At 48.2% G+C, this 24,477-nt stretch overlaps 1 protein-coding gene across 3 annotated transcripts in view; it reads left to right on the forward strand.

Annotated features, from left to right (window-relative positions):
- Positions 1-24,477, forward strand: part of NBAS (NBAS subunit of NRZ tethering complex) — a 3,456,930-nt gene that overhangs the window by 1,216,261 nt on the left and 2,216,192 nt on the right. For all 3 annotated transcript variants that reach the window (XM_069605942.1, XM_069605943.1, XM_069605944.1), the window contains exon 28: positions 9,010-9,132. In XM_069605942.1, the coding sequence (XP_069462043.1) occupies positions 9,010-9,132 (123 nt within the window). The remainder of the gene's footprint in view (positions 1-9,009; positions 9,133-24,477) is intronic.

The following is a 24,477-nucleotide window of genomic DNA, read 5'->3' on the forward strand; positions in this document are numbered from 1 at the left end:
TCACCCAGAAAATTCCCATCTGCAAGTCGAGGCTAGGTGGCATAGAGCCGTGACACATTCCTCCACAATCTCTCAATTTACCTGCACTCGTACACCAAAACTGTACTACTCCATGATGGTTCTTGATTTTGAGTTAAAATGTTTATCCAATTTGAGGAGAGCCCCATCAAACTCATTGGATGCATCAGTATCACCTACACTCTCCAGTTCAGGTAGTGTTTAAAAAATTTGCTACCCTTCATATCCCAAAAAATGCATCAATAATGACACCTTCTTGTCGGTATAAAAGGAATTCCTACACGCCCCCTTGATATAATGTAGGAAACCTTTCTTCAATTGGCTCCACTTAACTTTTACCGGACCAGGAGATGCCATGAACATGGATGGTCCAGGTACCCCAGGCATGGCCATTGTTTCAGTATGTAAGGAAACTCTTCTGCAAATCTCCACACAATTCTTCACCGCTTACAATTCACCACATCAGTCTCACTGTGCCAGTGCTCTGGAGCACTGCTCATTTTTTTGGCACACTAAGAAGCATCAATTGCCCATATATCCAAAATAACAGTGACGAGTGCACGCTCAGCGAGTAATGATTGCTGAATTCCACTGTGACTGGGATGAGGGGCGCGAGTTATAGAGATCGCTTGCCCCTCTTCTAAGGTGGCTGCACCACGTTAGGCATGCTGCCGGGTCCTTGTTGCCGTATCTCCATTATTGGAGCACGTTCCTTCCTACGCACCTCCTAAACGGTATGTCTCGCTTGCACGCACACCCGTTCACTCATCCAGCACAACAGTTCCTTTTTCCTCCACCCTGGGCAGCAAAGCGCACCTCGATCAGACCTGGCTGGATACCTGGTTGGTGCAGGATCTCCTAAAAGGCCCGCACTGCCTTGCCAGGGGTTGGAGCTTGTCTGCATTAATGTAATGCACATTCCACGCAGGTGAGTAGAAGCAACTGGCTTTATTTAGATACATATCTGCATAACGACGCCCAGCACATTCTGCTTTCTCCAGCTCCATTCCTTGAACTGCCTTTCTTCAGAACGTAGAACGCAGTTCCTCAGTACACATTCCCCACCAATGTTCCACCTTACAAGACTCTTCGCAACAAAAACTATTCTCCAGCATGGTGTCTGGCATGGATTCACATGCTCATGAATATTCCCCCATCGTCAGGCTGGGTATCCTTGGTAAAGAAAAAAACTGTTTCAGGTTTGCTTTAAAACTGTATTTCTCCTTTAAACCAATCACTGTCCTTTTGGTCATACTTCCCCCATCCAATGACAGTCCTCTCCCCAAGTTCCACCCGTGGTGGCCATCTTCAGATCTTTAACTCATACTTTAATGTTGGGGGGAGTCCTTGTGCTCTCTGAGCTTTTTTCCTGATATTTTTTTTTTTTTTTTTTTTTTTTTTTATATATTTTTATTTTGTTTTTGATGCTAACGCATCTTTACAAAATTAATTTACAACACTTACAACCAATTACATTTCACATTAATACATATTGTTTAAGAACTAGCATTTATATAAAGCAGGCATTTATATTCCCTTACTGTTGCTTAATCACAAACATATTCTTTACTTACACAAATGCCACAAAACCCGTCGCATCATAAAAACACATCGGACATAAAAACATAGAACGCAGAAGCACAGGGACTCAACAACGGCCTCAAAATGTCCCAACCACACAATTACCATCAACACAGAGAAAAAAGTGCGGACTCAATTATTTTCACTAATCGCACCGTTGCCAAAATTATGGAATTACTAGATCCCCACATACAACGGGTCCAAATTAATTCTCTTCCCATATGGGTATTAGTAGTACTAAATGTTGAAATGTTTTTAACTCTCGCCATTTCAAAAATTGTACAGAACAAAAAAAGGTGTTTCAGAGTCTCTGTGCATTCAGGTTTTTTACAAAATCTGCAACTGATATCAACCTCTTCTCTATCTCTGGTGCCCCAATACTTGGTTCTTACTTTCGTGTGCAGTAAGTCGAGTCGAAAGCGCATGTAATCTGAACGAGTTTCCGCACTCGGAATAAGCACAAGATATTGCTGCCGAGGCACCTGAGCGTGCCTAAAACGTGCATATTCAGAGAAAGAAGAGTAACTCGATATTTGAGTGCAAGTCTCTGCCCAGTCATTCAAAAAAACACGCTTAGGTGCAATGTGAAATCTGCTTTGAAGATCTTCAGCAGAGATATTAATACTTTCAAGGACAGACAATGTACGCTGCTTAAAGTCAGCAATAGATCGCGGCTGCGATGCTCTTAGCATATGACAAAAGTCCTCATACAGTGAGTTTTCCTCTGGGAAACTCATTTTCAAATAAGTTTTCAGAAGACGCCATTTATATCGTGCTGCCAGTGAGTTTAGACCTAGCTCATGACGAAGTATTGCATTCGGAAGAGAAGAAGGAAGACATAGTGTTGTTTTCCATAGCTTGGCTTGCAGTCTATTCAAAAACCTCGCTAAATCATTTAAATTCATATCTAAACCATAAAGAATGATAGATTCAACTTTTTTTGAATAAAATTCAAATAGTGGACTCAAAGAAAATTTACAAAGTTTACGACAGATAATTCGCATTTGATTCTGTAAAGGTATCACTTTTTCTGCAATCGCACGTTGCCAAAAGAGTGCAGATGAATTATTTGACAGATTATATCCCAAATAGATTATCTGGCCTGCAATTTGAATAATAGAGGACTCTAAGTGCCACTGAAACTTCCGAATCTTTTTTTTCGAAGAAAGTATCAGGATATTTGATTTTGAGGGGTTTATAGTGAGATTATTTTTCCTACAATACAACACAAATGTCTCTAATTTATTTTGCAGCCCAGATTGCGTGCTGTCAAATAGTAATATGTCATCGGCATAAGCCAACCACGAGAGATGAATCTTTCCGAACTTTACAGAATAAGATTTAGAGGAATCCCAAATACCTTCAATGTCATGGAGGTATAAGTTAAAAAGCACTGCTGCAAGATTACAACCCTGTTTAACGCCAATTGCCGTTGGAATAGAATCTGTTAGAGTACCTTTACTTGAAATGCGCACTCTAATGGAAGTGTGTTGGTGCAAAAGAGCAATGAGCGCTACCAAACTTTGTGGAAAATTGAGATTTATCATTTTTTTCCACAACCTATTACGAATTACAGAATCAAATGCTGATGATAAGTCGAGTGATGCAATAAAAATCGGACCATGTGCAGAATTATGAGCCTCCGCAAGTAAATGTTTTTTTTTGGTAAAAATGTAACCTTTTGACCCATTTTTGGATTTATTGTTTGACCGGAGGTCAACTACCGTTAGCGGGGATCCGCTGGTGGTGAAGATCAAACTACATTGAGGAACTTTCATCGGAAAGCCCATGCTTGGGTCTACTTCGTGCCTTTTTCACCATGACCAAGGAGAAGAGATGAGCAAAATGTGGACTAAGGAATGTTTTTCGTGGAAGATCGACACCACAGCTGTCTTTACTGCCTGCATCCAGACCATGATGAGGAGGGATGCGAGGTGTGCTGTGGGTTTTCGAAGAAGACCAAGAAGGACCACTACAGCAGGCTGGCAGAGTGGTTAAAGTTGGGTAAGGCCTCTGACTCGGCCTCTGGGCATGGTCCTTCTTCCCCCAGGGCTAGCCGGTCCCACAATCCAAACCCTTCAGATAAGAGGTTGAGTTCCTTTGAGGATGCCCTGCCGTGGGAGTCCAAAATAAGGCAAACTACTCGCCACAGATACCACTGGGTTTGCCGCCGCTGCGAGTCCCGGCTCAGGAAGGCCAAGCGCGCCATCACCGACCACATCCATGGTGAGCCTTCGGCGAGGGTCGCGCACTCAAAAGAGAAAGTCCTTGACCTTTTAAAATTCTGCTTGCCATTGGTGGACAGGGTGACAAAGGAGAAATCCAAGCTCTTCTCTGCCTACATTTATGTTCTCCACCAGCCAATACAACACCATCATCAACTGCGTCAACGGCCACCTTGACAATGGCTTCTGTTGCCACCCCGTTAATGGCCTCATCAATGCCCACTGCTTATTCAAAAGGAGGGCTGACCACGAAGGTGGTGCCCACAGTCAGAGTGATGGCTACTTCGCCTGTGTCATAACTGACACGGCGTGAGGTAACTACCAAAGCTTCGTAGGTGACCCCGGGAAGGGGACTTCAGCCTCTTCCCTTAAGAGGTTTCAGGAGAGGAGAGGGGAGGGAGTAGGGCTCCATTGATCCCTGGCAAGGGTACAGAACAAGGAGATGAACCGAGTGTGCCAGGGCACGTCTATACTAGCTCTGATGAGGGTGACGACCAGCCTGAGGGCTACTATTCAGACCACGAAGGGGGCCAGGGAACCTTTTTGGAAGATGAATCACTGCAGGGTCAACTTATCGCCTACCCCGTCAGAAGGAGCATACCAGCCCGCAGTCTCCGCTCTCACTCCTTCTACACCTCAACCCAGGGATGTTTCGTTGGACATTCTGACCACACTGCACACGCTGGTATCAGAAATTCAGCAAAGACTGCCGCTTGCACCGGGCCCTGCTCCATCCGGAAGTCGTCCAAAGACACTTCCCGGAAGTGCTTCGAGGCTCAAACACAAGTTAAAGGGCCCTGCTGGTCCAAGGTGCAAACCAACACCACTGCCACCGCCGCCTCCACCTCGGAATTTGACCCCAACAGGAGATCCTGACAAGGGCACGGATACAGCAGCGGACACCGACGAGGCTGCTGACTTTGTGCCAGCAAACGGTGAGCCAGCAGGAGCGGATGGTCCGCACATGGCCTCCCCACCAGGTGAGGTCGGCTCCTTCCATTCTATGGGTCCAGGGCCTCTGAACATTTTCAACTGGTGCCTGAGGAGACGAAAAAGGAAGGGTTCCTTTATTGATGTTGCAAATCCAGTCAGAGGACCATCATATCCATTCCTTTGTTGGGCGATATCTGGGATGAAGGCCTAGCGCTGTTGAAGAATCTGAGCACCGCCCCACCCACGCAGGACAGGCTCGAGAAGAAATACAGAGTCTCGGACTCGGCCCCCAGGTGCCTGAGGTCCCAGCTTTCACCTGACTCTGTGGTCTCAGCTTCGGCCAGGAAACGCTCTGTTAATCCATTGTTCTCGTCCATTGTAACCCCGGACCAGGAGGGGAATAAGCTGGATGCGATGCAGAAGAGGATTATCTATCTGGCTTCCAGCACCATTAAAGCCGCTAATGCAGTGGCCATTTTGTCACGCTACGACCGGGAGCTCTGGTATAAACTGTGCCCGATTCTTGACTTCCTATCCGACGAAAAGAAGGCAGATGCCCTTGAACTGTGCCAGGAGAGGGAGGTGGCCTCGGAACATTCCAGTGAAACTGTTTTTTTCTTTACCGAGGATTCCCAGCCTGACGACTGGGACTATTCATGAGCATGTGAATCCATGCCAGACTCATGCTGGAGAACAACAGTTATAGGTATGTAACTTAAACCTTCCTTTCCTCTCAGCAATGTTCTTTCCGATGGATGTTCCTCCTGTGGATTCCTCATTGCCTCACTACCTGCCCCTCTTGGCAGATAGCTAGTACATCTTAGTTCTGCGGACCCGTAGCATCAGAGTGCTAGGGGAAAAGGGTGGTACATAGAACATGGGGCATGTCACCTCTATATATACTGTCCCCGACATCATGTCCAGATCGGGCGTATATAGGTGTTAGACCAAACCTCTGCTGGGCCGTTCTGAGCCCCCTGGTGACAGAAAGATTTCCAAAGAGCAGCTACGCTCTGAGACAGACTTCAAAGATGAGGAATGCATGGGAGGATCGTCCATCAGATAAGAAGTCATTTGTTCTTTGCCCATGGCCAATTCTCGTCTCATCCTCACGACTAGTCATCGGCTTCGTGTCTGCCATCCACAGGACCTTTGCGTCCTCCTCTCTTGCCTTGTAACGCTCACCTGATTCCCGTAGAGGCGCCGGTCTTGACTGGGCGTATACCGTATCTTCAAAGGTGATGTGTAACACACGGCTGGCTCTTTGGGCTGGACCTCTGTGCACTGTATGTCTGACTCGAAGGGTAAGATGTCTGCAGATAGAAAATATGGGATTAAGGAACTGGGTTATTGAATGTCTCTCTCTTCTTCCCTTTCTCTTCTCCTGTAGAACCCCAAAGGTTAACGCTCTCACCTTAGGTAAGTGAACGCCGTGCTCTCCATCTGCCTCGGGGCAGGGTGCTGTAACCAGTTTCTTCACTGGATAAGGGGAGCAGGCCTCTTGACTTCAGAGGACTGCTGTCCGTCGTTTACTGCACGAACAGTAAGTTTCGAGTAATTCTAATGTCTTTAAAGTCTTTAGTAATGATGTTTCTTGTTTTGCAGGGTTCCGGCGATGGCGGATGACGGGCTGAAGTGAGTTGAAGATGGAGCCCGTGTGATGAATAGAAGCGCCTGGAAGCACGTAAGTAAGCGCTTGTTGCCTGCTTCACAATGCGCTCTAACTGTCTTTTTATTTTGCAGGTACAAGTTCGGAGCGGCTGCAGGGTGCCGGAATACCCACTGGGTTAGATGTGGAAAGGAGTAATGGCACGTGAGTATTAAAGTTCCCCAATGTCTTTAAACGCACCTTGTTTTGTCTTTCAGATGCGGGATGCAGCGCCGAAGGCCTCTGGAGCGTGCGAAGAGTTGGTAAGCTTTTGTCTTTCAGATGCCGGAATGCAGTGTGAAGACCTCCGGAGCGCACGAAGAGTAGGTAAGCCTTTGTCTTTCAGATGCCGGAATGCAGCGCGAGGCGTTGGTGACAGCCGATGGACCAGGTAAGTGAAGAGCTGTCACTGAAGACCGTAATGCTAACCTGTTCTTTCTTGTCTTTATAGGTGTTGCTGAAGACTGGATTCAGGATGGTAAGCCTTTTTCCTTAGGCCCAGGATCAGATGCAGAAGACACAATGAGTGTTCTGCTGCAGAGGATGCAGAATAACGCAAAGCAAGATTCATCCATCGGGTGTGGTTTAAATAGCCTCCTGTAGTGCTTAGGTGTCTCCTTCCACAGCCACGCCTAGGTAAGAAAAGAGTTCCTGCTTTCCAGAAGAGTTCCAGTGTTCTGAATCTAGGGAGTGGCTCCTGCCCCACCCAACAGGAAAAGTAGTTCCAAACAGAAGAGGATCAGAGGCTCAACTGGCAGGCAAGTAAGCAGCATGGTCTGCTGCAGGTAAGTCCACCCAAGCATTATGAGCCCGGCGCTTCCAGCGCTGGGCATATTTATGAGCCTGGTGCCACTGGCGCCAGGACTGGGTCCAAAAGGTCCCAATTGGGACTGGTTGGCACTCGGAACCTGGGTTATGGATCTGCTTCCAAGGGAGTTGGGAAAACCCTGACCTTTTGGAAGCAGAGATCATGACATGCCTATGCCTGGATTCCGCCATCTTCTGGCTGTTAGTGTTTTGGTTAAAACACCATTTTCTCTGCCAAAAAAAGTCTCTGCCCTCTCTTCTTCCCTGGCTTCCCATGGTTCAATGAGAAGTATCACCTGACCGTAATTGTGTCTGCCATTTTGAGATGGCAGTTTATCACGAGGGACAAGCAGCTCTGTCTGTACATTGGACTTCTTTCAAGCCGTCCCATGCCACCATTCTCACATTAATTTAGCAAGGCTGGATTTGCCTTAGAAACTCTTGGTGTCTATTTTAATATTTGCAGATCCATTCTGCATTTTGACATATTTAAAAAATGATTGAATCTCCAGAAGATTGCATCCAGCAAAGAGCACCATACCAAAGGTAAGTGATTTGTTCTTTGGGGGACTTGACTACCTCTTGGCCTCTCTGAGGACTGTTGAAAAGTTCTGATGTGTAGATGGTTACAAAAATTGGTTATTTGCAGAAGTTGAGAAATTCAATTTACTTAATAAGACATTGCCAACTTCAGACTCATGTTCATGATGCTTTGGAATCCCTGTTATAAATGGTAGGGTATGGGCCTCATTACGAGGTTGGAGGTAGTCATGGTGCTATAAGCGCCATGACTACCTCCAATACCGGTACCGTGTCCGGACCCGTTCAATGGGGACTTACTGGTCTATTCCGACCTTTGCAGGACCGGTAACTCCCCATTGAAAAAGCCATTCTCATTCCCATTCCAGCCCCCATAGGGCTCAATGGGAAGGTGCTAATAACGTTACCGCAAATTGCGGTACCGTTATTAGCTCTGAAGTAAAACCAGGCGTTAACGAAGGGACCCGCTAAGGGACCTCGTAGTAGGGCAGTAAGGGATTATCGGCACTGGTGCCCTTACCGGTGCCGGTAATCCCTTACTGCCCACCTCGTAATGAGGCCCTATGTGTGCATTTTGGCAGGTTTGTGTGCATTTTGGCATGTCCATTGGATACAAGCCAGCATGTTGTTATTTTTGTGTGATGCCTTTTTTCTTTTTGAAATTTTTTATCTTAAAACGTAATTTAAAATACTGGTCTGTGCTTTCAAATTTCCTGTGCCTGAATTAATTGATATATTTATTTATTTAGTGATGTTTTGTGACATGCTACTGGCAAAGCAGTGTTGCTTCAGAGTTCAGCAGGCTAAAAGGGTAGGAGAAAGATATCACACTATGGGAAATTATGATGTTGCACTGCATTCCAGGTCTCTGAAGTCAGAATTATTTTCTATTTGTAAAATGGGTCAAAGATTTAAACCCATAATATGGCTAGAACACATTTGTTTGTCCTTGTAAAGAGAATATTGTAAGCAGGTCTTTGACTTTAAGCTCTAATATATGGGTATTGAAACGACTATACATCTGTAAATAGAAACAGTCCTCCAGCCCTAGTTGCCATTTTAAATACATGTTACACTGTAGATAATTATAACAATTAAATGTTCATTCCCATCAGCAATAGATTCTCATTATGGTCATAACTCATGGAGTGGTATTTACTGATGAATTCATTAGAAAATGTCTGTGGTACAGTTGAACAGAAACTTGTAAAAAGGCACTGTGTGTGTGTGTTTTCATTGGAAGTGATTTATTTACAGTGTTTCAGAGATCCTGGAAAAGCATGGACTTCAGAAACCTATTTCATTTGTGAAAGAGACCCAGTCATGTCCAAAAGAGGCGCACAAGCTTATGGTTCGTCTGACCAGGCATACAGGACGCAAGTAAGTTTCAACCACTTTTTATTTAGTTCTTGTGTAAAATAAAATGTGTTGTGTCCGTTTCTTTAGTTGATTGTTGCAGCATACTGAGAAACGCAGGCTATAGATACCCATTATGTTGACTTCCAAGTGACATTCCCACCGATTTAATATGAGTTGCTAAGGCTTAAAGGAAAAATCTTCATTGGAATTAACTTGGAAGGGACATACATAATAAGCAAACAAGCAAAGGTTGTTTATTGCGACAAGGGAAGTGTTACGTCATATGAGAGTTGTATACATTATTGCATATGTAGGCAGGATCACATGAATATATACAGGTATACCCATTCTTCAATCTTACAATAATAGATTGTATATGTTTGTAAATTAAGTTCTGCCACTATATACGTTTACACCAACTTTTACGCAGTGTACTTTGTTTTCTTAGATTGTCTTCAAGAAACCTCTCCTGCTCTTGTAAGCTCTTGTACTGGTGACCTTTTGTGGGATGGTAATCCCTACCCAAGTCATTAGAAGGATTAGTCTTTCCACCATTCAAGGGTGGACTGGCCTATAGGTAACTCTGGAGATTTCCCGGTGGGCCTCTGCACCCTGGGCCTCTTTTGTGTGGTATTTGCACATTTCCTCATAGGAAAAGCATTGGGCTTGCTGAAAATGTGTCATATGGGGCCTCTTTGAGCTTTATTTCCAGTGCCTCTTTTGGTCCCCAGTAATTATTTCCAGGGCCTCTTTTAGATCCCAGTCCACCCCTGCCACCATTTGATTGCCAATGTCTTAACTTGGCTTTACATTTTTAGACTTCCCAAGATGATTAAGTGCCCAACATTGGGGCCAACCATCTTTGAAATATTTTGTGCTTTTGGAGCCTAATCTCGCAGTTGGTACTGTTTGAGTACAGCCTAACCAATTTTCACCCGGGTACCACCTATAGATGCAGTTAAGAGTGTATTTATTGGTTCCTGCAAATTGTAGTTTTCCTGTAGTGAAAAGTAATATTGAAACAATGTAACAGTAGAACCATGGCCGGAATCTGAAAAGAAAAATTGGAGAGAGTCACTGAAAAAACACTCTGACAAGAAACAAAATTGGAGAACCCTTTCTGGATTAAATTGAGATTTTTGTACAAGTATGGTGGTTCCATAAATTTTGCTTAAAACTATGCATGATACTGCCTTCTTAATGTAGCAATACGTTTCAGCTGGCAAAATTGAGAAAACAAGTATATTAATCGTAGAACAATTATGTTCACTTGCAAGTGGGCAGTGTAATAGTAACACCCTTTTCTTTGTATACCCCAAATTCATAGTACAAGGATTTCACAGATTCCTGGATACCAACAATTGCTGCATTTGTGAAAGGGGATTTTTATTATGAGTTGGGGGCTACGGAATCTATTTCTAGATTGACATTAGAGTAAGTCTGACTCTCTGGCAACTAACAATGTGTCATGCATTTCATAATTGGGTCTCTGGATTCTTAAAATAGGTAATTTTGTCCATTTGTAGCATGCTTCCCTGAGTTTAGCTCCCACTAACTCCCAGAAAGGACAAACCATTCATATTGGGCATGTAGTGAGCATGTAGGAATGTGTTGAATTCTAGAAGTTGAACTATTGCCATCACTCATAGAAGAGTGAAAGAGGATACATTTCAGACTGAACACACTATTAGAACAATAAAGACATTGGCATGAAAAAGACCATTTAAAAACTCACTCTAGTACAAACACATTCTAATGGATTCCTTCCTCCCACATATTCCTCATCTATGATATTCTGTCTCCAGCAGAGCTGATCTTCAGAAACGTTTCTGCCACGATGGAGTGCAGTGCGGCTCCACGTCGGTTCAACTCGATACCTCTCTGCGCTCCACACAGGACATAACATTGGGACCACTATATATATGGAGGTGCCTTTCCCCATGATGCCAGTTGCTTTTTTCCGTGCACTCTATTTGCCTCAGGAACACTGCTATTCTGAATTTTGCTAATGCCTAACAATGCAAGGCCTTGGGCTTCAAGCCCTGTGCGTACTGCCGTCGACAAATGTTGGTTTTCTGACCACTACAGGATCTGTCACAGGATCTTGTCTAGGGGAAGAACACGGCCACCAGGACTGTGGGTCGTGTCTGTTGATGCATCCGTAGACACCCCAGTTGTGAGCTGTACATTCTCTGCAAGGAAACAAATGACAAAATACCTAATTCGAGATCTCAGCATGGAGCAGAGGGCAGAAAACAGGTCTTCTGCCCAAAAGAAGAAGAAAAAGCAGTGCAAGAGATCCAGTTCACCAAGCAGTTCTTTTCGCCACCACTGTTCTTCTTCATCAAATAAGGAGTCACCATTCTAAAGACTCAAGAGAAACCGTACCAGAGATACCGTTTCGCACCCAGTCCTCCAACCCAGAGGAGTGAGAGGTTTTTCGGCTGAGGATACTTCACATCTTTGCCAAGACCCTATTGGCTTCGGCCCCAGCACTCTCATGACACACCGTGCTTGGACAAGCCAGGAGGGATCCTGCGAATGAATGTGATTTCAAGCCTAAAGGCTCGCTCCTGTCTCCTACTGGTGAAGTCCCATCACTGCGTCTACAGACACGGCCCTCGGGCGGCGAACGTTTGGAGCTGGCTCCTCGCTTCTTTATTTATGTATTGCGCATTTGTTAGGCGCTTATATAGTAAGTCAATTCTGTTTCAAAGCACCCGCAGGGCAACAGGGAGAGAGCATGGGATTGAGAAAAAAACTATGAATACAGTGGAAGATAGAGACAGACCTACTATGCTTTGTTAGTATTCAGAGTAACTGCAGTGAGAAGAGGGAAATGGGATGTGGGGATAAGTGCTGGAATGTCCGTGCTAGTGGGTGAGCAGCAGATGAAGTGCATAGTATGGTAAGTGCTGTTGGGTAAAGAGTGCAAGCCGACAGAAATGGGGCGGAAGGTGCCAAGGCAAGTTTTGAGAGGTAGGCAGAGGCTGGGGCGATTGGGTATGGGAAGTCAGGTCCCCGAGGGACACATAAGGGCCCTGTCCACCAATCACAGCAAATGTGAGATTAGCAGAGGAGGGGCGAAGGGAAGGACGAGGCGAAGAGGAAAGTCTTGAGGAGTTTCTGGAATTTGAGACGGTCCTGCTCAAGATGAAGAGGGAGGGGGAGGCTGTTCCATAAAATGGTGCCAGCTGAAGAAAGTGATCGGCCTCTGGCCCTCTGTTTAGCAAAGCGCTTAACACATAGAGAGTTGGTACTAGAGGACTGCAGGGGTCTAGGGTCTAGAGGGAGAGTATTTACTAAGAGAGAGTTGCAGATAGCCTGGTCCCAGGCCCCCGACAGCCTTGTGGATGATGCAGAGGGATTTGAATTTAATCTGTGCCGCAACCTGGAGCCAGTGGATAGTTTTTAGGGCAGGAGAGATGCGGTCCCTGGGCTTAAGGCCAACAATAAGTCTTGCTGCCCTGTTCTGGATTAGCTGACGGGGTCGTAAAGTGGAAGAAGATAGATTCAGGAGAAGGCTCTTGCAGTAGTCAAGCCTAGAGAGAACCAGGGCTTGAGTAATATTGAGCTTCTGAGGGGAAAGTGAGAAAAGGGAGAATTCCTTTGAGACGGAAGAGTTGAAAGTGGGACTTCTCAGCAATGTCCTGGGTTGAGGGAGGAAGGAGAGAGAGAGAGGAGTCAAAGATGACTCAAAGGTTTCGGGCTTTAGAGGAAGAGGCAGAGGGAGATCCCATAGAGGATGTCCAAAGTGAGGGGAAAAAAGAGGAAGCAGGGGTCCCAATGGGAATGATCTCAATATTGCTGGCATTAAGGCAGAGATCTTCGGAAGTACACCAGGACTGGATAGCAGATAGGCAGCCAGGGATGATGGAAGATGCAAGAAAGTCAGTTGGAAGTTTGACAAAGAGTTGTGCGAAATCTGCGTTGCACTGGAAGTTGGCGCAGAAGGAGAAAATGAAGATTGCTATCTGAGCAAGGTAATTGTTGAAGCCCGGGTGAGAGGTTTGAGCCCTGGGGGACATCACAGGTGGAGAAGGAAGTAGGTGAGGCGAAGGTGCCGAAAATGACTTGGGACGAACGGTCACTTAGGAAGGAAGTAAGCTAGTCCAGTGCCCGCGCTGAGATACCAAGGGTATCATTGAGCAGTTTTATCAGGATGGAGTGGTTAACCGTATGACAGGCAGAGGAGAGGTCAAGTAGGATAAGGACAGCTGGATAGTTAGAGTCCAGACATGCAAGCAGTTCTTCACAGGTGTTTAGAAGAGCCGTTTCCATGCCCCTGGATGCTCGGAATTCAGATTGATGGTCATGAGACAACCAACAAGTTCATTGTGTGAGGTAAGTTGTGGAAAGGCTAGCTTCTCCAACAGTTTCCCAAGGAAGGGGGGTGATAGAAATAGGGCGGTAGTTGGCTGGACAGGTAGGTTCTGCTGAATGTTTTTTCAGGAGGGGCGCACAAGGGAGTGCTTGAGAGAGGATGGGAAAGATCCTGTGATGAAAGAGTGGTTGCAGAGATCAGCGAGTGCAGGGGCAAGAGAGCCAATGTTGTCTTTGATGGTTCTGGAGGAGCAAGGGGAGACCTGTTTGGAAGAGACCTTCATGGAGCGGATAACTCTAGTGACTTCTACAGGTGACACAGGGGAGGAGGAAATAGTGGAAGAAGGAGGGTGAGAGGCCACAGGAGGCATGGGAGTGTGGGAGGGGTTGAGCGGGATGGTGGCAGCAAGGGTGCTCAGGATGTCCTGAGGTTTGGTGCTGAAGTGTGTGGCCAGTGCGTTGCAGAGAGCCTGGGACAGAAGAGGGTAGGATGAGACTGTGGAAGGGTTGGCTAGCTTTGTATAGATTTTAAAGAGTTCAGCCGTGTTGTTGTATGCACCCGATACCCGTGCCTGTATGTGGGCCCTCTTCTTGGCATGGATGGTGAGTCTGTATTGCCTTTGGAGCAAGCAGCAGACCAGTTTGTCAGAGGGTGAGCCTGTGGTTTGCCACTTCCACTCTTTAGCTCTGCACTTCGTTTCAGGGCTGCAAGGTCAGAGCTGTACCAGGTGTTACGTTTGAAGGCGGGTTTTAGGCAGATCCTCATGACTTGGGTAAGAATCTCAAGGGTGTTGGTAATGGGCACATGGAGGTTGCTGAGAGCAGAGTCGGTGGTAGAGTCTGGAGGTGGGGGGTGAAAGTGGATGTGATGGCAGCAGCTGACACTCGTTTCATCATACCTATGTCTGTGAATGAGGTTGGCAGGGCTTTTGGGTCAAAGGGCCAAGGGGACCCAGGCGTGAGGAGAGGAGAGAATGGTCTGACCAAGAGAGTGGAGTGACGAGAGGGGCCGGGGGGGTGGCGGAGAGAGGTCGTAATGGATTAGGAAATCCAGAGTGTGTTGGGCCGGAAGGGATAATGGAGAAGGGGTAGTGATGTGCAGAGGTCAAGGAAGAGAGTGAATGCAGTGACTGGGGAGTCCAATTGCTGCTCCGACCCCTTGTTCTGTTTTTTTCCCCTTAGGCACCCTCCTCCCCTGATTGGCTAAACTTCACTTCCGTGCTCAACCTAGCCCTCGGCAGCCCTCATGGTCACCACTTGTTCCAGACACCAATGAGGTGAGCTGTGACCCTCTTGGGTCCATTTTTATGTAATATCTGGTTGTGCCCCCCAGCCCTCGTGGGTCCCCTTCCTGCCACGACCCCTTGTTCTGGTTTTTCCCTCGTCCCCACCCACCTCCCGATCCGCCCTTCCTCCCCTGATTGAATGAATTTCACTTCAGGGCTTAATTTAGCCCTCGGCAGCCCTCGTGGTAGCCACTTGTTCCAGACGCCAACGAGGTGAGCTGTGACCCTCCTGGGTCCATTTTAATGTAATATCTGGTGCCTGGTTGTGCCCCCCCCAGCCCTCGTGTGCCCCCTTGCTGCCCCGACCCCTTGTTCTGGTTTTTCCCCCTTCCCCACCCTCCTCCCGACCCGCCCTTCCTCCCCTGATTGGCTGATTGCTCCTCTTACTGATCCCCCCCCCCCCAGGGCCTGCGGCTAAGGGCGGCTCCTATAGAGGCGGCTCCATCCAGTGTCTGCAGGTGTCAGCAGGGGAAGCCAGCTGACAGCCGTCAACCAGGCTCAGACCCTATCGCTACTCTGCATACCCCTGTCCACATAGCAGACTCTCAGACTTGGGCGTGTTTTTCCAGGTGTGTTCAAACTAAACAATTGCATTGTGAAGTATTTAAAATTGCATTGTAAACCTAGGCCTTTTCACCCCCTTACAGGACTCCGACACCTACACCAGTGCCGCCTCCAGGCAAACCTTTACCGACATCCTCTTTGTCGTTCCCTCACCAGACCTATGGACTCTTAATATGGTCTCTGTGCTTTCTCCTTTCTCTTCTTCTCCCATTAATAGTGGTACCCGGTGGGAGGCCCTCCTGGCCTCCTTTGACTCCTCTAAGGTCATCATTAATGTTTACTTGAATGGTACCGTCTTGGTCCAAGGCCCTCAGGCCAATCTTCTCCTCTTTGATAGACACTTCCCGCGCCTCATCAATTTCTTTCCTTCTCCTGCTGTCCCCTCTCTTCCCACCACAGCTTCCTTGCCTTCCCTGGCTGTCTCCTCCTTGGTTACCTTGCCCTCTCCTCCTTCCTCTTCAACACCTCTGCAGGGCGATCCTCTGATTTGTACCCCTCCCCGGAAGTCTTTCAAGGATGGCAACCTTCTCCATATTGCCACTCTTAACTCTCGCTCAACTGTCAAACACTCCTCTGACATCAGCCGCCTCCTGTAGAAACTTGACCTCAATGTCCTCGGTCTCACCGAGACTTGGTTCACGGCCAGCTCTGTCACGAGCTTTGACACTCTCCTCCCAGACGGCTACAAGATCCTCTCCACACCCAGGTCCAACTGCTCCGGAGGGGGTGTAGCCCTGATCTTCCCTGAGTGGATTCCTGCGTCTGTCATTCCTACGCAGGCCTACTCCTCTTTCAAATGCCTCGTCTGCAGGCTCTATCTCTCTCCTAGCCATTCCCTTACTGTGGCTACTATCTCCTCCTTCCTCTCTGAATGGGCGGACCTCTCCTCTTCCCTCCTGGTCTCCACCACTCAAATCCTCCTACTTGGAGACTTTAACATCCACCTGGATGCTCCCTGTCCTTCATCTGGACTCTTTCGCAACCTCTGTGACTCTCTCTCACTCTCTATTCTTCCTTCTGGCCCGACTAACTCTGCAGGGCACAATCTGTATGTTCTGATCTCCTCAGACATTCCCCTTTCTATCCCTCTCACCACTTCTCCTTCCTGGAGTGATCACTTTCTCCTTTCTTCCCATCTCACTCTCTCTTCCCCCCAGGCTAAGCCAATTCCAGCACTGCCACCTACCTTCTCGGTTATCCGACCCATGAAGGGTGTGTCAGATGAGGCATTCGCTGCCACTTTCTCCTCTCCCCCTCCCCCTTTGGCTGACTCACACCCTTTCCATGCTCCACTCTGCTATATCTGATACCCTCGATGTTCTTGCCCCTGTCATGGGGCTCCACTTGAAGCCCAAAGCCAAGTGCAATTCCTGGTACGACTCAGACCTTGTCACCCTCAAACGCAAGTGCAGGGTTGCTGAGCGGAAATGGCGTGCTTCTGGTGGATCCTCTGATAAACTGGCCTGCCGCCTGCTCCAAAGGCAATACGGGTCTCTGTACTTACCAAGAAGAGAGCTCACATCCAAGCCTGTGTCTCTGTGGCATCTAACAACTCAGCAGAACTCTTTAAAATCTGCAAGGAACTGGCCAATCCTTCTGCAGTCTCTACCTCTCCTGTCGCTTCTCAAGCTCTCTGCACAGCTCTGGCTTCTTATTTCATCTCTAAAACTCAGGACATCCTGTCCCCTCTCTCTTCCTCTCCCTCTATCCCCTCTACCCTCTGCTTTTCCTCTGGCCCCTCTTCGGCTACCTCTCCTCCCTCCTTCTCGGCCTTTCCCCTATTCTCTCCAGACAAGGTTTCTAGACCATTCCGATCTATGAATGTCTCATCAAAACAGGTTCATCCCTGTTCCCCCAAAACCATCAAGGACCACATTGATTCCCTGGCTCCTGCTCTGGCCGACTTCTGCAACCACTCCTTCACCACTGGAGTCTTCCCATCCCCCCCCGAAGCACTCCCTTGTGCACCCTCTTCTTAAGAAACCCTCTGTGGACCCGTCCTGCCCGGCTAACTATCACCCAATCTCCATCACTCCCTTCTTGGGCAAACTCCTGGAAAAGCTGGCCATCTCCCAGCTTAATCTTCACACTAAATCTGTTGGTTGTCTTCATGACCATCAGTCTGGCTTCAGAGCTGCTAGAAGCACGGAAACTGCTCTCCTGAACATCCGTGAAGACTTGCTTTCAAACCTTGATTCCAACACCCCCTGTGTCCTCATCTTGCTTGATCTCTCTTCTGCTTTTGACACAGTCAACCATGCCATCCTGCTCAACCATCTCTGTGATAACCTGGGTATCACTGGTCAGGCCCTGGCGTGGCTGACTTCTTAACTCTTTGATCGACCATCTCAGGTCCAACTTGGGTCTTCCTCTCCTTTATCTTTATCTCTAACTGTGTTGTCCCCCAGGGGACTATACTGTCTCCCTGGCTGTTCAACCAATACCTGGCACTTCTTGCCCACAGCATTGCCGCTCTCTGTCCCAACTTCCAGTGCTATGCTGATGACACTCGGCTCATTTTCAGGCTACCTTCGGCCACCTCTTTTTCGTCTCTCATCTCTGACTGTCTGTCTGCTATTCAGGAGTGGAGTACCGCCAATGATCTCTGCCTTAATGCCAGTAAGACCGAGATTCTACTCATCGGCACACCCGCTCCCTCCTTTCCTGTCACTCTCTGGCCGGCCTCTCTTGGCCCTCTTCCTCCTCCCACCTGCGAGGCTAAAAACCTTGGGGTCATCTTCGACTCCACACTCTCCTTCTCTCCTCACATCTCTGACATCTCTAGGAAGTCTCACTACCAGCTGCACCTTCTTAGAGATATTCTTCCTTTCCTCTCCTTCCGCCAGAAGCTAACTGTCTCCAGAGCTCTGGTTCTCTCTAGGCTGGACTACTGCAACAGCCTCCTTCTAAATCTGCCTGCTTCTTCTCTCCGCCCTCTGCAACTCATCCAGAACAGGACTGCAAGACTTGTCCTTGGCCTCAAGCCCAGGGATCATATCTCTCCAGGACTGAAATCTCTGCACTGGCTCCCAGCGGCTGCAAGGATTAAGTTCAAAACCCTCCGCATTGTCCACAAGGCCTTCTGGGGCCTGGGGCCACAATACCTTCACCTCTCTCTTCCTAAATATCTTCCTCCTCGAGCTCTTCACTCATCCGCCTCCAACTCCCTCAGGGTCAGTCGCTTCTCCAAGCAACAAGTTGGTGGTAGATCTCTTTCCTCGGCTGGGCCTCCCTCTGGAACACCCTCCCTGAAACTTGAGGAGAACCATTTCCAATTCCGGAAGCACCTCAAAACCTTCCTCTTTGCTTATGCTTTCTCTCCTCCTCTCCCCTGCTGAATTTCTGGCTGAAACCATACTGGTTACCTGGCCACCCTCTGATCTCAGGCCCAGGTCACTTCCCCCACCAGTTACAACACCTGTTCTGCCTCCCTGGCAACCCCTGCTCTGTTTTCTGTATCCCTACAGTCCCCCACCAGCACTTGTCACCTACTGATGTCTGCACTTACCCTTGCACTTGCCACCAGCTGGCCCTACTTCTCGTATTGTTCCCACCCCGCACTTTTCCTCTTCCCTCTTCCCCTGCACTTGCGCAATCTGAATGACACTCGGCCTAGTAGGATCGCTGTCTCCGTCTTCCCTCTGTTCCCCATCCCTTGCCGCATCGCACCTTGAAACACTTGTGTATATGCACGTTATAAATGCCATATCATATCATATATGTTGAAATCGCTCGTGGAGGAGGAGGTTGGAGGTTGGAGGTGTTTAAGAGTAGGGAGGAACAGAAATCCGCCCATTCAGAAAGGAACAGGGTGGTAGCGCCTGGAGGCCTGGTGATGGTAGCAATCGTCAGAGAGGAGGGAGAGATGACCAGCTTGCATACCAGGCTCTCAAAGGAAGAGAAGAGCTGGGTTGGTATGACGGAAGAAGGAACCCACTCAGGCAAGATTAAGGCAACTCCACCGCCAGAACTGTTAAGTCGTGACTTGGAGAAGATCTTGAAGCCATCAGGGTGAAGGGAGTCAAAGGCAGTGACTGAACTGGCATTGAACCATGTTTCAGTGAGAGCAGATGTCGGCGGAGTGCTTGTTGATTAAGAGTAGCCAGGTGAAGGAGGTCTTTGCCTTCGTAGGTTTTCGGGAGCCTTAATACGAACGCTGTTGTATTTATAATTGTAGAGAAAACAGGAAGATTAAAAAAAAAAAAAGCACTCAACAGCAGCCCAGGGCAGGAAGGAGCTTGACAGCATTTTCTGCTCTCCACCTGTAATAACAAAAATCTCCAGTAGGGGGCTTTTGCTTCATTTGTGCCGCAGAGCTCAACATAAGCACAGGAGGCTCATTCATTTGACAAAATGGATGCCTCGTAGTGCTTGAAATTTTTGACTTGGAGCCTCATTTCCTCAAAATTCTAGATAGTAGCTTTCTTTAAAAATATTTTTTATACATATATTTTTTTATTATGACCGATCTTTTGAGAGAATAACATTTTTGAGTGAACTATCCCTTTAAGAGCAGATATTAGACAAAAACAGCTGTCGAAAAGAGAAAGATATCAATTGATAAAGAAGCGGAAACAAAAATATAGGAATTGTTAATTTCTTACAAGGCATTATTGCTGCAGAAAGATGCAGAATTTTTTTTAGGTGGGATTTGTCAGAGAAATACCACCCAAATCTGGCAATTAATCAATAGTAAAAACATTCCCCAGCAAGCTTTGTTGACCGATGTAGTAACAGAAGAAACCTGGACTGAACACTTGAGAGGTGCCCGCCCCTAACAGAGGTGTGTGCTGAAGGGGAAAAGGAGGGATTCCGATGAGGATGGGATATTCCATGTGATAAGGAGGACATTAGAGAGCTTATCAAGAAGGCTAGTAATTCTCGGGCACCGGGGCCAGACAGGCTTACTAATTTGATGCTTAAGGGATCGATGGATCAGGGGGCACACTTCAACACCTTGCTATTCGAACAGGTGATGAGAGCAAGGGAAGTACTGAAGTCATGAAAGTCGTCAGTGGTAGTTCCCATATTCAAGAAGGGAAATAGGTCGGATCCAAAAAACTACCGCCCCATTGCCCTATTAGACGTGTTTGGTAAATGATTTGCTTTACTCATCCTAAAGTGTCTGACAAAACGGGTGGAGAAGGAATAACTATATGACATCCAACCTGGACGGGCCCCGGCATGGAAAGGAGTGGAGACTGGGGAATTACCTGAACACTGGGGGGGTCAGCGGAGTAACACCAAGCGGATGCAAAATACGTGGGAGGACACAGCCCATCCTCATAATGTAACGGACAGCTGGGGTGTATCCCTAATACGATCAGATTTGCCCCCGGAACATTGTGGCACCACGGCATCCTATTACAGGCTGCAGGGGAAGGACAGAGGAAGAGGCTCACCCCAGAGCACTTGATAGGCCCCAGGAAAGTATAAGGCAGCCCCTTTAGCTGAGGAGCCGGGGAGAGCACTTGGGGTGAACCTGTGGGCTGGACTGCCTCAGGGCCAACAGAGCGCCGGAGTGGAGGAGCGTGGGGTCAGCCAGGGCGCCTGACCGCCGGCTACTGCAGGAGACACGGCGGGGGCCGGCGGAGCGATACTGCGTGGGCACAGGCTCGGGAGAGGACACAGCCCAATCCCGGATACGGTTGAAGTGACCGTGACCCCCAAACGCCACGAGTGGCCCGGTGCCACATTGACTGTTTCGCGTAGGGTGGCGCGGCTGGCCCACACCCGTACCGCACTGCATAATGTCTAATAAAATTCAGACCCAGGACCAAACAGCCCACGCTGGATGCCTACGCCAAGACACCCCCAGGGCCAAAAGGGGGCAAGAGCAAAGACAATACTGCCACAGCGGCAGAGGAGACACCAGGCACGATCCAGGAGGTGCTAGCGGCGATTGCAGACCTGAAAATTGCCTCAGAGACCAAACTGGGCCTGGCGATGAATGAACTAAAGGTGGGACTGGACCTTAAGTTCGCAGCGGTCCAGGAAGAAGTCGATTTGCTGAGACAGGACGTGAGGACGCTCGCAGAGCGCACTGGAAACTTGGAAAAGGAAATGGCCCCAAACACGCCGGCATGCGCCGCCCACGGATCGGAACTCCATGCCCTTGTGCAGCATGTGGGTAACCTGGAAAGCAGAGCTGAGGAGGCAGAAGGGCGCGCCAGATGCAATAACATTCGTATTGTTGGACTGCCAGAGAGAATGGAGGGGCCTAACCCTACAGAATATGTGGAATCCATGCTTCTGCAGGAAATAACCGGCGGAGCACTGACCCAAGGGTTTGCAGTTGAAAGGGTGCATAGGGCCTTGGCGAAAAGACCGCCCCGGGAGCCCCCCCGCGGCTGCTGATTGCAAAGATTCTAAATTACCGGGATCGGGAGAAGATACTCGAATTCTTCAGGAAGGGAGGAACGATCGAAAGGGGGCCGGCGAAAATCACAGCATACCCGGACTACACTTTACACGTACAACGCAGTAGGATGAACTTCGGGGCGGTGAAAAGGAGGTTGAGAGAGGCTGGCCATAAATACATGTTGCTTTATCCGGCCAAAATGAAAGTGTTCTACAAGAATAAAACCCTGTTTTTCGAGACGCCGGAGGATGCTATGGAATGGCTGGACATGCTGGGCCGCCCCCAAGAACCGGGTATCCAGACAGGAGCCGCAGAAGATAAGTAGCACGCAGCCGGGTCATCTCTGGTGACATAGCACATGACACTGGGACTTGAATATAGTATTAACTAAAGTCTATGGGGAATGTCCCCGGTAGAAATATCACAGAAACCATAGGAGGCTGCACCATATCATTGATCAAGTCGAGGGAGACTCGGGCGAGCTGGCCATCGTGTCATTGGACGCGGTTAAAGCCTTTGATTCAGTGCGGTGGCCATGGTTGAAGGCGACCCTGAAGGGATATGGAATGGGGCCAGGATATATCAGATGGGTCCAGATGTTATATAGCTCCCCGATGGCGAGAGTTAAAACGGGAACCATAATCTCAGATAAGTGGCAGCTCAGCAGGGGGACCAGGCAGGATGCCCCTGGTCGCCCATGTTATATATCTTGGCATTAGAGCCGCTGGCAATTTCCTGCAGCAACAATACGGTGAGGTGGGCATCCGTACGACAGCAGGCACACTCCTGATATCACTGTATGCAGATGATATGCTCCTCTACTTGCGCTACCCGGAGGAGAACCTGCAATATGTGCTGGAGGTGATGGATCGTTATGCCACCCTCTCGGGCATATCAGTGAACCCCGGGAAGTCCAGTTTGCTCCCCTTGGGAAGGTATAAGAGCACCCCATTGGAGAGACTATAGGATAGAGACAGAGCACAAAAACAATACAGAGAAAGCAATAAAGGGAATTAAGAATAGCATGGTGTTCTGGTCTCGATTACCCCTAGCCATGATGGGAAGAGCAGCTCTGCTCAAAATGGTGGTTCTGCCCAGACTCTTGCATTTTTTTGTGAATGTCCCGTACCTGATCCCCAGACGATTTTTTGTGACACTTCATGGCATGTGCAGGGGCTTCTTATGGGGCAACTCCAGGAATAGGGTGGCCCTGTGGAAACTACAGAACACATGTGATAAGGGGGGCATAAACCTGCCGAATTTTGAATTATATTACTTGGCGGGACAGCTGTTGTATGTGGCTAGGTGGTTGTCCGCAGAGGACTCGGCAGAAGCTAGACTTTTACAAGGTTATACAGCTCCATACTTTTTAAGCGAGACAGTGTGGCTGCATAAAAGTAAAATGGCGGGGATGGGGAGATTATTGGTGCTGGGCTGGGAAGTCTGGCGCAGAGCATGGAGAAATGTGGCCGACCCAGACCCGCTCTCGCAGCAGGTCCCGCTGGTGGTGTTAAGCGGGGACGACTCCCAACTGTTCAAAGGGGTCCGCAGATACTGGGAACCGGTGGGCCCTGCTACCCTCGGATATATATGGCAGGAAGGGGAGGCATTGGAATTTCAGAGGCTGCAGGAGGAGACTGGGTTGCATAGAGGCCAATAAATTACTTATACCAGGCTCATGAGACGGGTGAAGGAGAGGTGGTCTGAGACGGTGCTAGGGGAGGAACCTGATGCCTCCCTGGAAATGATGTATGATGTCTCGGAGGGTGGGCACGAAATATCCAGAATATATGAGCTCCTGAGCGCGAAGGCAGAGAAGGAGCTGCTCCAACTGAGGAATGACTGGGAGGAGGAGGTAGGAGAACCCATGACAGAGGGACAGTGGGATAGAGCTCAAAGGTACCACAAAAAGGTGTCCCGGAATGCACGACTCCAGCAGATCCAACTGTTTGTCACCCACAGGGCCTATTTGACCCCCGAAAGAATAGCCAGGTTTGGAGGCTCGGCTATTCAGAAATGCCCCAGGTGCTGGGAGGAAGAGGCAGGGTTGCTGCATATGTTCTGGGCCTGCCCTGAGGTGCAGAGATTCTGGGAAGAAATAAGGACGAGGATGGCCAGCGGGGGAGTGGTGCTTGACGTGAGGACTGCTTGGGCATGCATGCTTGGGAGTTTTTCTAGGCCACGTAACTCAAAGCACGTCAGCAAGATGAAGGACCTGGCCTATATCTTAGCCAAGCGTAGAATAGCAATGTGTTGGAAGGCGGCCCATATGCCCAGAGTGGAGATGTGGTGGGCAGACCTCCTGAGATGGGCAGAAGCAGAAACTGTGGTATGGTTTGAAGCTGTCACTAGTGGGGGAGAGGAGGAAGTGGGCCCCATGATAGCCTAGAGGCAACTGGTGACCTCAATGGCAAATCCCCACCAGGTCAATCACGAAACAGAAGACTCAGATGAGTTGACGAGCACTGAGATTCCGGAAAATGTTCATGCAGATGGCACGGATGAGACGGCTCGAGTTTGTGGGGAACGAGGGGGGAGGACAGAGAATAACACTGTATAATATGATGTTTTGATACTGATTATGAACGTCCTAAAAAAAAGGTTGTAATGTTTGATGTGTTGTTTGTTAAAAAAATAAAAATTAAAAAAAATAATAATAAACTGACATCCGCCAAACTGGATTTGTAAAGTGGGTGAGGACAGGGTTAAACCTATTTCTGCTGAACATCTGGAAAACAAGCGCAATCAAATCTAATGTGAAAGTCCACCTGGCATTCATTGATTTAACACAGGATTTCAATAGAGTTGATAGAGACCAATTTTAGACGGAAA

Source organism: Ambystoma mexicanum, chromosome 4p (assembly GCF_040938575.1).
Source record: "Ambystoma mexicanum isolate Mex_15411 chromosome 4p, UKY_AmexF1_1, whole genome shotgun sequence".
In the NCBI taxonomy this organism is placed as follows: domain Eukaryota; kingdom Metazoa; phylum Chordata; class Amphibia; order Caudata; family Ambystomatidae; genus Ambystoma; species Ambystoma mexicanum.